Below are 13,498 nucleotides of genomic sequence, written 5' to 3' on the forward strand. Positions count from 1 at the left end.
TCCCTACTCAGTTACTCTGCCTCAAATTATAACCATTCCCTCTTAATGTTTCATAGGATAATAGGTCTTATATCTTAGACATCATTAGAATATCAGGAGCCTCTCCTATACCTCCCTCCATTATGTCATCCTAGGTACCTGCCGTCATTATGTCACTGTTCTCGTTACCTTATAAAAGAATCTTGTATCCGACATTCACGGCTGGATTCTTGGAGATAATAGTCTCATTCAGCCCTGGGACCAAACCATGGGCCCATTTGGTCCCAGTAAATTTCTCCCTTTCAAATAAATTATTAAATTGTTCTCTAATCTCTATCCTGGCTCAGTTTTTCTGGCATTACAAAATGAACCAAGGGCAAACAGAGGGGCCACTTGGATAGAATAACAGCATCTGTATACATATTGAAGATTTCAACAATCTTTAAAAGTCATTTGTCTATGTCACTGCCCTCTCTAGTCTCCACAGCTGCCTTGGCAGGATTAAATGAAGGTAAATGAAATACAGATGACTGCGTATACTGGTCCATGGCCAGGAGGTGGGACAATAGCTGAGACGAAAAGCTGAAAGCTGCAGAAGCCTTCTGAGTGCCACAGTCCAGAACGAAAACATTACACTTCTAGCTTAGGAAGGAGGAAGAGAAATTTGTGAAATAAGAATGGAAGAAGTACATTCTAATAATCTTTTTTTTTTTTTTTCCCCTGAGGCTGGGGTTAAGTGACTTGCCCAGGGTCACACAGCTAGGAAGTGTTAAGTGTCTGAGACCAAATTTGAACTCTGGTACTCCTGAATTCAAGGCTGGTGCTCTAGCCACTGCACCACCTAGCTGCCCCCTACATTCTGGTAATCTGATTTGAGCTAGAAGAATATTCTACTGTGCTGAAGTGATAAATTATTTTTGTCATGAGCTCCCCATATAAGTGAGCTACTAGGATTTACCTATTCAGAAACAGTAGGCTTTGAAAGGACAGGAGATAAGAACAAACTCAGTTTTTTAATCCCTTCCAGAAGCAGAGACACTCTCAAGTATACCATGAGCTTGGCCCTGCCCCTCAGTTCAAAGATTGTCTCTTACCACAATAAAGGAACCTCTTTTTTTGGCAAAGATGTTCAGGGAATTCTCAGATATGAATATTTTTAGAATTGAAAAGATTAGCTAATAGAAAAGAAATATAAGAATAGGTAAGTAAGGGAGGGAAATGTTCCAGAGAATACATATCCCTCTTGAGTCCTGAGAGAACATGGAAGACACTTGAATGTACCTCAAAACTACATGAAGAACTGAAAAGGTTTTATAACATACAAGTTGGAGAGGAATGCAACTTACCTTTGTTCTTCCTCCAATTCTTCTTTAGTCAGCATTTTCTTATATTGGTTCCCTCTCAGTTTCCCAGGGCTATATTTAAAGGAAAATGCCTCCTCTTCTGCAGAAAGGGAGAATGTATATGAGAAGTGATACAGGTTTAAATTCAGAGTCCCTAAACACAAATTCTGAAGAAAGGTTCCTTTATGTTTTGTCATTTACAAAATAAGTAGGTGTTCTCCTCCTGAGGCAATTGGGGTTGAGTGACTTGTGCAAGGTCACACAGCTAGGAAGTGTTAAGTGTCTGAGACCAGATTTGAACAGGGGTCTTCCTGACTTCAGGGCTGGTGCTCTATTCACTGCACCACCTAGATGCCCCTGCAATAGATTTCTAATGAAGAAATACCACCATCTCTTTTTCAGGAGCAGTTGATGCAATATTTCTCCCTAGGCATTAGAGAGAATGTTGGCTTCGAGGAACACATGTCCTCTATCCTATTGATGTAAATTGTGTCCCCTTTTGTTATGCCACAGTTCTCTTTTATTGTCCTGACTCAGTTTCCCTAGTTATCCTGATTCAGTCCTGCCTCAGTTTCCCTGCTTCTCAGTTCTGTAAAACCTCCTCTCCCTCTTTATCAGAATACTTGATAAGGATAAAAGATCTTATGTTTTAGAAAATCAGAATGCCTCTCCCCATCCCTTTTTTTGCCACTAATATTTCGGGTTCGTGAATTCTTTCACATTGAACCTGCACCAACCGGAAGGGGATTATCATACCTCATCTCTCTGCACAGCCACTAACTGCATCATGATCACATGTGAATTCTGGTTTCCTTTCAAAGTTTCATTGATAATGCTAAAGAGTCAAAGGAATACTTGATAAGTTCCTCAAGTCTCCCTGGTTTTAAGGGTTCATGTCCAACCGTCCATAAACGCTGAGATACTATGTCAGAGATTCCAAACAAATATATAAGGACAAATCTTAAAAGGTATGTGGTAGGTTTATGTGATGGGATCATTATCTCAACAACACAGACTTAACCATACAAAAACCATAAATAATCCAAGTATGTACCCCCAAGTCCATTATGAAAGTGTTATAAACTAACTTAAGATAAGGGAGCAAAGACAATAGCCACCTTAGCTTTAGGCACTTAATAAATTTAATCAATCAACTGACTGATTAAAAATGTGCAAAAAGAAAAATCAGTGAAAACAGATGTGAAATAGATATGAAGAATAACAGAAGGAAAAATTATATGCAGTGAATGCATAAGTAATGAACAGTATGAAAAAGACCTTACAGAATAGGAAAATGTGTATTGAAAAGTCAGAAAGATAAGTAAGAACAAAGCTCAACAGTATACAATTCAAGAGTATGATAGGAAATTTCCTATCACACCTGAGGAAGGGAAGGAATATTCATTTTGTCAGATTTGATTTTTTACTCTGAGTTTGCAAATATTAGCAAATATAAATATTTACTTATTTAAAGAACATTTTTTAAAAGATGAGTGCATATGAGATAAGGAATCTCAATTATAAAGCTATATCTTCCTTTCAACTTCCTTCTACACTTTTCCCAGCATTCTTTTAAATGATTCATTGATATTTTTTTCTTTCTTTTTCTTTGTTTAGTATAATTTTTTACTGACACCCCATCCCCAACACCAGAATTAGTGTGTCTTTCCTCTAACACTTTTTGTTGTCATCTTTGACTATGTAGTGGGTATAAGAACTTCAAAGTGATTTTAATCTGAATTCTTATTAGATATTTGGAGCATTATATAGAGCAATCATATAAACTGTTGTTGTCAGCTTACTATTTTTTTTTTAAATTGCAAGTTTATATTCTTTGACTATTAATTTACTGGAAATAACTCTTTGTTGTTATATACTTAAAACAGTCCATATAGGTTTGAATCAGACTGTATCCATTTTCCATGAGTGTATAAAATACATATTCACTGTTCATATTCCATTCCTGATTTTTGCTTTTTTGAGGCTACTATAGAAGCTAAACCTTTGTTCTGGAAACCAGCTGTTATGGAAGTCTTCATCTCTCTGTCACTCCAAAAAAAGTCAAGCAAAAGTTTTCTCTCAGACTGCAGCTTTTCAAGTGTGCTATTTATAAGACAACAAAGAAATCTAAAGGAAGTAGAAATCTCTAAAGTCCCCTTAGAGTGGGGCTGGGGGAGGGAAGGAGAGTGGGAAGGAGGGGGAAATAAAAAGGAACCAATTCCAGAAATACATTTGAAGTATATGAGTTTTTTATCTTTCACAAAACAAACAAACAAACCAACTGACAATAAAAAACTGATCTGCTTCCTCAAGTTATTTCTGAAGTTATGGATTTTCCTACATTATATTCTAAATTACTAGAATCTTCAAGTTGAGAAAAAGTCTATTATTTTGTATCATTTTGTACTTTGCAGCAGCATTTTTTAACTTATTTTCTCTTTTTACTATGAATCTCACTTTAGGATTGAGGGTTTAGTTTTGTCTCTCCAAAACTAACTCTATTTTAGGGAGATATTTAAAGAACAAAAGAGGTGGAAAAAACAAACTAAAAAAAAAAAAAAGACTTTTATTGATGTCTTTTGTTTTCTATATCCTAGCCATTTCTCAATACTGGGCATGCACCCTAAGTTGTAATAAAGAATCAGTCTTTTGCAATAAAGGAAAAGACAATCCAACAAACCCACCAACAAAGCAGTGTATCTAATATCATATGCAACATTTTATACTTATTCTCCCTTGTATTCAGGATTCAAGAAATTCTGTAAATTGCAGGATATAAATTAGTTGAAAATATGTGAAATAATTTTAAATTCAGAATTAATGCTCTATAATTAAATCTATAAATAGATTCATATATATCTATAAGTTAGTCAATATTTATTAAGTGCCTCCATGTTCCAGAGACATAGTGCTAAGTGCTAGAGGTACAATAAGAGGTAAAAGAGAGTGCCTGTCCTTGACCTTACAATCTAATGAGGGAGAGATAACATGTAAACTAACATAAGGTGAACTACATACAGAATAAATAGGAAGCATTAGAATTAAGAGAGATTAAGGAAGGTTTCTAATAAAAGATGGAATTTTAGTTGAAATTAAAAAAAAAAAAAAACAGGAAGTCAGTGTTCAGAGTCCAAGTGGAGAGTGAAAAATTCCTGGAGCAAAGAGATGGAGATTGGTTTCTTTGTACATTACCATAAAACAAAAAAATGCTATAGAATCAAACAACATTAGGAACACATTTCTCCAGCTCATCCAGTTATTCAAATAAGAAGGAAATTAATTGACTTTATGAGTGCAGGGGAGGAGACCTGCTGAGAGTAATAGTGATTACATTTCATGTCTACGTTGACTAATGGAATTATGAATCTACATCCCAAATGGCTTTGAAGGTCATCTAGTTTGACCTTCTAATTTTACAAATGAAAAAACTGAGACTTAAAGAAGTCCAATCATTTTCCTAAGATTGTGTAATTAATAATGATACCCTTTAGATTCAAATCTAGTCCTCTGACTTCAAATCTTTCCAGTATATATTATGCTGTCTGTAATTCACTGTTTTTTGAGTTCAGTATCATAAATCCTTGCAAAAGGATTTTAATATAATCAAGCACAGTATAATAAGTGACATATGAATATAGCCAATCCTGCAAGGTTACATTTCAGTGACAAAAGGGATTCCCAGACCATTGAAGGAACTTTCTCTTCTAGTCTCATCTGAAATCTGGGAAGATATTTGGGTAAGTCATGTAAATGACATAAATCAATTACCTAGCTGTGGAGCTCCACTGATATTCTTTTCTGGGATCATAAACTTTTTTTATATTCACTCTGCCATGTCAAACCTGGTGGAGGAAAACTCGTGAAAGTAAAATGTTTAGTTGAGACAGCTCAGATAAAAGCTCAGAAAATAAAGTATGCATTAGGAAATATATTTGAAGACAATCTGGGCTATAAGGGGGTGGACTTGTAAATTTTAACAACTACCTCTCTGGAAAGAAATTCGCACAACATATTTTTAAGTTTAATCTGAATTATCAACATTTTCTTAAATCAACAAAAGCCCTGATTTGTAGAATCTGCTGATTTCTGAGTGTTGTGCCACAGTTTCCTTTTATTGTTCTGCCTCAGTTTCCCTAAATCATTCTGCCTCATTTCCCCTAGTTGCAACTTCCCTTTCCTGTTCATTAGGACTAAGATAATTAGGGTTGTGGAAATCTGGCCACTCTGGCATTTCAAAAGTTCAAACACTAGATTGCTATTACTAGTCTATTTCTTAGCCAATACTAAATGGTTTTAGTGACTGCTGCCTTATAATATAGTTTTAGATCAGATACAGCTAGGCCACCTTCATTTGATGTTTTTTTCATTAATTGCCTTGAAATTCTCAACCTTTTGTTCTTCCATATGAATTATGTTGTTATTTTTTTTTAGGTCATTAAAATAGTTTCTTGGGAGTCTGATTGATATAGCACTAAATAAATAGATTACTTAGGGAGTATTGTCATCTTTATTATATTTGCTCAGCCTATCCAGGAGCACTGGATGTCTTTCCAATTATTTAGATCTCACTTTATTTTTGTGGCAAATGTTTTGTAATTTTGCTCACATAATTCCTGACTTTCCGTTAGTAGATAGATTCCCAAATATTTTATACCATCGACAGTTATTTTGAATGGATTTTCTCTTTGTACCTCTTGCTGTTGGATTTTATTGGTAATGTATAAAAATGCTGAGAATTTATGTGGATTTATTTTTTTCCTTCAACTTTGCTAAAGTTATAAATTAGTTCTAATAGCTTTTTAGCATAATCTCTGGGGTTCTCTAAATATACCATCATATCATCTGCAAAGAGTGATAGTTTGGTTTCCTCATTACCCACTCTAATTCCTTTAATCTCTTTCTCAACTCTTATTGCCGAGGCTAGTGTTTCTAATACAATATTGAATAGTAATGGTGATAATGGGCAACCTTGTTTCACTCCTGATCTTACTTATCCCCATTACATATGATGCTTACTGATGGTTTTAAATATATGCTCCTGATTATTTTAAGGAATAGTCCATTTATTCCTATACTCTCATGTGTTTTTAGTAGGAATGAATGTTGGATTTTGTTAAATGCTTTTTCTGCATCTATTGCGATGATCACATGGTTTTTGATAATTTGGTCATTGATGTAGTCAATTATGCTAATAGTTTTCCTAATATTGGACCTGGTATAAATCCCACTTGGTCACAGTGTATTATCCTAGGGATGATTTTTGTAGTCTTTTTGCTAATATTTTTTAAAGATTTTAGCATCAATATTCATTAGGGAAATTGGTCTATAATTTTCTTTCTCTGTTTTCAAACTATCTGGTTTAGGTATTCATACCATGTCTGTGTCATAAAAGGAATTTGTTAGGACTCCTTCAATCCCTGTTTTTTTCCAAATAGTTTATATAGCATTAAAGTTTGTTGTTCTTTAAATGTTTGGTAGAATTCACATGTAAATCCATCTGGTCCTGGGGATTTTTTCTTAGGGAGTTGGTTAACAGCTTGTTCTATTTCTTTTTCTGAAATGGGACTATTTAGACTATTTACTTCTTCCTCTGTTAATCTGGGCAAGCTATATTTTTGAAGGTATTCTTCCATTTCACTTAAGTTATAGAATTTATTGGCATAAAGTTGGTCAAAGTAACTCCTAATTATTGCTCTCATTTCCACTTCATTAGTGGTGAGTTGTCCCTTTTCATTTTTAAGACTAACAATTTGCTTTTCCTCCTTCCTTTTTTTAATCAGATTTACTAAGGGTTTGTCTATTTTGTTGGTTTTTTCATAGAACCAACTCTTAGTTTTATTAATTAATTCAATAGTTTTTTGTTTTTTTACTTTCAATTTTATTACTCTCTCCTTTTATTTTTAGAATTTCCAGTTTCGTGTTTGTCTGGGGGTTTTTAATTTGTTCCTTTTCTAGCATTTTTAGTTGCAAGCCCAATTCATTGGCATTCTCTTTCTCTATTTTATGCAAGTAGGCCTCTAGAGATATAAAATTTCCCCTTATTACTGCTTTGGCTTCATCCCACACATTTTGGTATGATGTCTCGTTATTGTCATTTTCTTGGGTGAAGTTATTAATTATGTCTATGATTTGCTGTTTCACCCAATCATTCCTTAGTATGATTCATTTAGTTTCCAATTATTTTTTGGTCTATTTTCCCCTGGCTTTTTATTGAGTATAATTTTCATTGCATAGTGGGCTGAAAAGGATGCATTTACTATTTCTGCCTTACTGCATTTGAGTTTGAGGTTTTTATGTCCTAATATATGGTCAATTTTTGTATAAGTTCCATGAACTGCTGAGAAGAAAGTGTACTCCTTTCTGTCTCCATTTGGTTTTCTCCAAACATCTATCACATCTAACTTTTCTAGTATTCTATTTACCTCTTTGACTTCTTTCTTATTTATTTGTGATTTGATTTATCTAATTCTGAGAGTGCAAGGTTGAGATCTCCCACTATTATAGTTTTGCTGTCTATTTCTTCTTGCAGCTCTCTTAATTTCTCTTTTAAGAATTTAGATGCCGCACCACTTGGTGCATATGTTTAATATTGATATTGCTTTGTTATCTATGCTACCCTTTAGCAAGATATAGTTTCCTTCCTTATCTCTTTTGATTAGATCAATTTTTGCTTTTGCTTGATCTGAGATGAGGATGGCTACCCCTGCTTTTTTGGTTTCACCTGAGGCATAGGAGATTTTACCTTTATTCTGTATGTATCACCCTGTTTCAGGTGTGTTTCCTGTAAACAACATATTGTAGGATTCTGGCTTTTAATCCAGTCTGCTAACTGTTTCCTCTTTATGGGGGAGTTTACCCCATTCACATTTATGCCTTAAATGACTAATTCTGTATTGTTTGCCATCATGTTAACTCCTGCTTATGCTTTTCTCCTTTCTTTGCCCCTTACCCCCCTCCCCAGTATTAAACTTGTGAACACCACTTGCTTCTCACAGCCCTCCCTTTTTAGCATCCCTCCTCCATCTTAGAGTTCCTCCCCCTATTTTACCCCTTTTCTTCACAATTTCTGTATTCCCTTCCCCTTAGCTTACTCCTTCCTTTTTCACTTTTCCCCTCCCACTTTCCAATGAAGTGGAAGGAGTTTCACCATAAATCTAATATATCTATATTTTTCTCTTTAAGCCATTCTAATGAGAATATGATACACACTATGTTCATCCCCCTCCTGTCTTTCTCTCAGATATAACAGGTTACCTTTGCCTCTTTGTGAGATGTAGTACCACCACTTTACCATTTTTTCTGGTATAATTTCCTTTCCACCTCTAGTTTCTAGAACAAATTATACATGTGTTCTTTATATATCTTTATGGCAGAAATACAGTTCTCAAAATTTCTATTTACCTTTTTAGGTATCTCTTGAGTTCTATATTTGGAGATCAAACTTTTTGTTTAGATCCGGTTTTTTCATCAAGAATAGATGGAATTCATTTATTTTGTTGAATGTCGATCTTCTTCCCTGGAAAAAGATGCTCATTTTTCCTGGGTAAGTTATTCTTGGCTGCATACCAAGTTCCTTAGCCTTTCAGATTATCATATTCCAGGTCCTTCAATCCTTTAATGTGGATGCTGCTAGATCCTGGGTAATCTTTATTGTGGCTCCTCCATATGTGAATTTATTTTTTCTAGCAGCTTGCAGTATTTTTTCTTTTGTCTGATGGCTCTGGAATTTGGCCACTATATTTCTTGGCGTTTTGATTTTAGGGTCCCTTTCAGTAGGTGATAGATGAATTCTTTCAATGTCTATTTTACCCTCTATTTCTAAAACATCTGGGCAGTTCTCCTTGATAATTTCCTGGAACATAGTCTCCAGGCTCCTTTTTTCCTCATATTTTTCAGGGAGTCCAATTATTCTCAGATTGTCTCACCTGGATCTATTTTCCAGGTCTATTATCTTCCCAAGAAGGTACCTGACATTCTTTTCCATTGTTTCATTTTTTTGTTTTGTTTTGATTCCTGGTGTCTCCTCAAGACATTCACTTCTATTTGTTTGATTCTGATTTTCAATGATGTATTTTCTTCACTCACTTTTTTAATATCTTTTTCTAATTGTCCAAATGAGTTTTTAAGTGAATTGTTTTGTTTTATGGAATTTTCTTCCATTTCGCCAATTTTATTTTTTAGAAAGCTATTTTCTTTTTCCAGCTCAGTAGTTTTGCTTTTCAATTATTTGATTTCTTTATCCACTCTATCTTTAAATGAGTAGAATGACTTCTCCAGACTCTCTTGCCAAGCTTCCCTTTCCTTTTCCCATTTTTCTTCTACCTCTCTTGTGAGGGCCTTTTTGATTTTTTCTATGACATTTTTGTGTATTGAGGAGCAGATCATATCTCCCTTGGGGGATTCCTCTGGAGAGAGTCTGTCTTTAGTCTCCTCAGGGTTTAAAGTCTGCTCTCTATCCATACAGAAGCTATGAATGGGTTAGAGTCCTTTTAATTTTTTTGCTCATTTTGTCAGAGAAGAATCAAAGAAAACAAACTAACAAGAAAAACAAATGATCTGCTTTTTGCGGGGGATGGGGCTGGATGGTGTTACCGAGATTCCTCTACAGACTATAAAGGGGGCAGCAGCGAGGCACTAGCAGGACAGCAATGGCTGCACGGCATCTGCCCTCTGAGACTCTGAGGCTCTAAGAACACTCTGAGTCACTCCGGATGGGGGTGAGGGTGGCCAGGTCCTGAGTGACGCTAGCTTTTCGGGGTTTTATTATTTACCTCTTGTTTTTACAGCTTCTATGCTGATCCTGGCTTGCTGCCAAGACAGAATATCCACATGTAGTAAAGGTAGTTCCACAAAAACGGCAGAGATTGCACCCCTTCCCGCTCTGGTCTTCACTGTGTGAGTTGCCTTCCAAGCTCTCCTACTTACCCTCAGCCTGGGCTGGATCTGTTTGTCCCCGTCCCTGAGCAAAAACCTTTTCTGTTGAATTTCAAGGATGTCTTTTGTTGGTAATTATTTGTGGGGTTTTTTCCAGTCAAGCATTAATTCTGAGGCTTGTCATGAAATAAATTCTGAGAGGAAACGTGGAGCTCAAGCAGATGTGTGCCTCCTCTGTGCCATCTTGGCTGGAAGTCTCAGTTCATTTTACACATGAGGAAGTAAGGCAAACAGGATTAAATATTTGTCCAGGGTCAAATAAGTAGCAATTGTCTGAGGCTAGATTTAAACTCATAAAGATGATTTCAACTCTGCTGCTCTGTGTGTGTGTACGTGTGTGTGTGTGTAAGAGAGACAGACAGAGAGAGAGAGAGAGAAAGAGAGAGAAAGAGAGAGAGAGAGAGAGAAAGAGAGAGAAAGAGAGAGAGAGAGAGATTGAGAGAGAAAGAGAGAGAGAGAGAGAGAGAAAGAGAGAGAGAGAGAGAGAGAGAGAGAGAAGAGAGAGAGAGAGAGAGAGAAAGAGAGAGAGAGAGAGAGAGAAAGAGAGAGAGAGAGAGAGAAAGAGAGAGAAAGAGAGAGAAAGAGAGAGAAAGAGAGAGAGAGAGAGAGAGAGAGAGAGAGAGAGAGAGAGAGAGAGAGAGAGAGAGAGAGAGAGATTTTAGACAAATCATATAACTTCTTGACTCCTGAACTTCCTTATCTGTTAAGGGAGAGTGGCCAAGACAAACTCTAAGATTCCTTCTGGCTCTAAAACCAGTTATCACAGGAAGTCATTCCATTTCCTACAACTTACCATCTTCTTCTTGTTTAGCTAGTAGTGACATCTTCTTACTTTCAGAGTTTGGCTCTTCATTCTGAAAGGCAAGTAGAAAAATTCAGAGCAAAGAACTTTATATTTAGATTAACTAAGATTACTAAAGAGACAGGGTAAAATTGTGGATAGTATGTTAGAGTCAGGAAAGCTAATTTCAGATTTTGCTTCTTACACATATACTGTTGGAGTTACCATGAGTAAATAAATTATTGTACCTCTCTGAACCTGAAAGTTTCCTTTCTGTAAAATGGTTATGGTAATACTCAGATTACTAACTTCATGGGTTTGTTATGAGTCAAATGACATATATATGTAAAATAATTCAAAAATTTTAAATCAATTTACAAACCAAGGATTCCACAGACTGACTCAGTTTTGATACTAAACATTTCAGCACCCTTCATCAATCTTTTCACTCTGATTGCAGAGACAGAGACTGGAAAAATGAATAACTTCCAAAGCCTTCCTTTATAGAAGGCACAGAGCTTTGTAGGTTATTCTTTATTTTTCATCAGCAGCTCTACTTGGTTTCCAAGAACATTATGCCCCTGAATATTGCTCCCTTTCAACTTCCTTTTGTTCAGCTCCACCCCACCACCATGACCCCTCTCCCTGCCATATCAGACTAAACATCTTAAGGGCAGGGATTGTCTTTTTCTTATTTGTATACTCAGTGTTTAGCATAGTGTCTAGTACAAAGTAGAGATTTAACAAATGTTTATTGACTATTGACAAATGTTAGTTTTTATTGTGATTGTTATTGTTAAATGTAAAGTTCTGTTGTCTCCAGAGACTGCCAATTGCTCTCTGGGAGGAGATCTGCTGTGTCAACTCAAATCTCTAGGACAGATTCTTCTTCCTGTAGAGAGCCCTTGTCTCCAGACAGTTGCCGCCAACTCTGGTCCAGAGTAGTGACTTCTTCTTCCTCTGGAGAGCCGCCTCAAGTCTGGCCCAAACAAGAGACTCTTTCGCCTCATAGAGCTGCTCCAACTCTGACCTAGAACAGAGACTCTTCTCTATCTCTCGAGGGCCGCCCTCTTTTATATTTCCCAGAGAATGGGCGTGTGATAACGCAAGGGCTTCTGGGAAAAATTACTTCAACCAATGAACTTGCTCCTCCTAAGCATGCTAGCTCCTCTCCAGGAGTTCAAAGGAGTTAAACTCCTAGTAAAGACCAGAACTAGAGAGTACCGACTTAGCACTTAGTAAGAACCTAATATCTCATTATCTCATTAGCACTTAGTAAGAACTTAACAGTTACACTCTTTACTATTATTAAACATTATTACAGTCAATATTAAATTAATTATTTTAATCTTTTTTCAATGGGAGTTCAGATAGAAATGTTCTTGGGACAAAAACTCTCTGCAGTTATTCTTTTATATTTAATATTTTATTGCAAAAATGAATGAAATAACTTTGAATAAAAGTATCGCAATCTGATCTCTGTAATATTGCTGAAAGTAACAGAACATCAAGGAATGACCACCATTCCATTTTACCTATATGTGATTATTAAATATATATATGTATATATTTATTTATTTATTTTGTAATTATAACTTTTTTTTGACAGTACATATGCATGGGTAATTTTTTACAACATTATCCTCACTTCTGTTCCGATTGTTCCCCTCCTTCCCTCCACCCCCTCCCCTAGATGGCAGGCAGTCCCATACATGTTAAATATGTTATAGTACATCCTAGATATAATATATGTGTGCAGAACCGAATTTCTTGTTGCACAGGAAGAATTGGCTTCAGAAGGTAAAAATAATCTGGGAAGAAAAACATAAAATGCAAACAGTTTACACTCATTTCCCAGTGTTCCTTCTCTGGGTGTAGCCGATTCTGTCCATCATTGATCAAGTGAAACTGAATTAGATCTTCTCTTTGTTGAAGATAGCCACTTCCATCAGAATACATCCTCATACAGTATTGTTGGTGAAATGTATAATGATCTTCTGGCTCTGCTCATTTCACTCAGTATCAGTTCATGTAAGTCTCTCCAAGCCTTTCTGTATTCATCCTGCTGGTCATTTCTTACAGAACAATAATATTGCATAACATTCATATACCACAATTTACCCAACCATTCTCCAATTGATGGACATCCATTCATTTTCCAGTTTCTAGCCACTACAAAAAGGGCTGCCACAAACATTTTGGCACATACAGGTCTCTTTCCCTTCTTTAGTATTTCCTTAGGCTATAAGCCCAATAGTAGCACTGCTGAATCAAAGGGTATGCACAGTTTGATAACTTTTAGGGCATAATTCCAGATTGCTCTCCAGAATGGCTGGATTCTTTCACAACTCCACCAACATTGCATCCGTGTCCCAGTTTTCCCACATCACTTCCAACATTCATCATTATTTTTTGCTGTCATCTTAGCCAATCTGACAGGTGTGTAGTGGTATCTCAGAGT

The 13,498-nt window shown here is 35.9% G+C and overlaps 1 protein-coding gene across 2 annotated transcripts in view; it reads right to left on the minus strand.

Annotated features, from left to right (window-relative positions):
- Positions 1-13,498, minus strand: part of MXRA7 (matrix remodeling associated 7) — a 52,229-nt gene that overhangs the window by 15,400 nt on the left and 23,331 nt on the right. For both annotated transcript variants that reach the window (XM_074260217.1, XM_074260216.1), the window contains exons 2-3: positions 11,050-11,110; positions 1,326-1,422 (exon numbers count right to left, since the gene is read on the minus strand). In XM_074260217.1, the coding sequence (XP_074116318.1) occupies positions 1,326-1,422; positions 11,050-11,110 (158 nt within the window). The remainder of the gene's footprint in view (positions 1-1,325; positions 1,423-11,049; positions 11,111-13,498) is intronic.

This window comes from Sminthopsis crassicaudata, chromosome 4, assembly GCF_048593235.1.
Source record: "Sminthopsis crassicaudata isolate SCR6 chromosome 4, ASM4859323v1, whole genome shotgun sequence".
In the NCBI taxonomy this organism is placed as follows: Eukaryota; Metazoa; Chordata; class Mammalia; order Dasyuromorphia; family Dasyuridae; genus Sminthopsis; species Sminthopsis crassicaudata.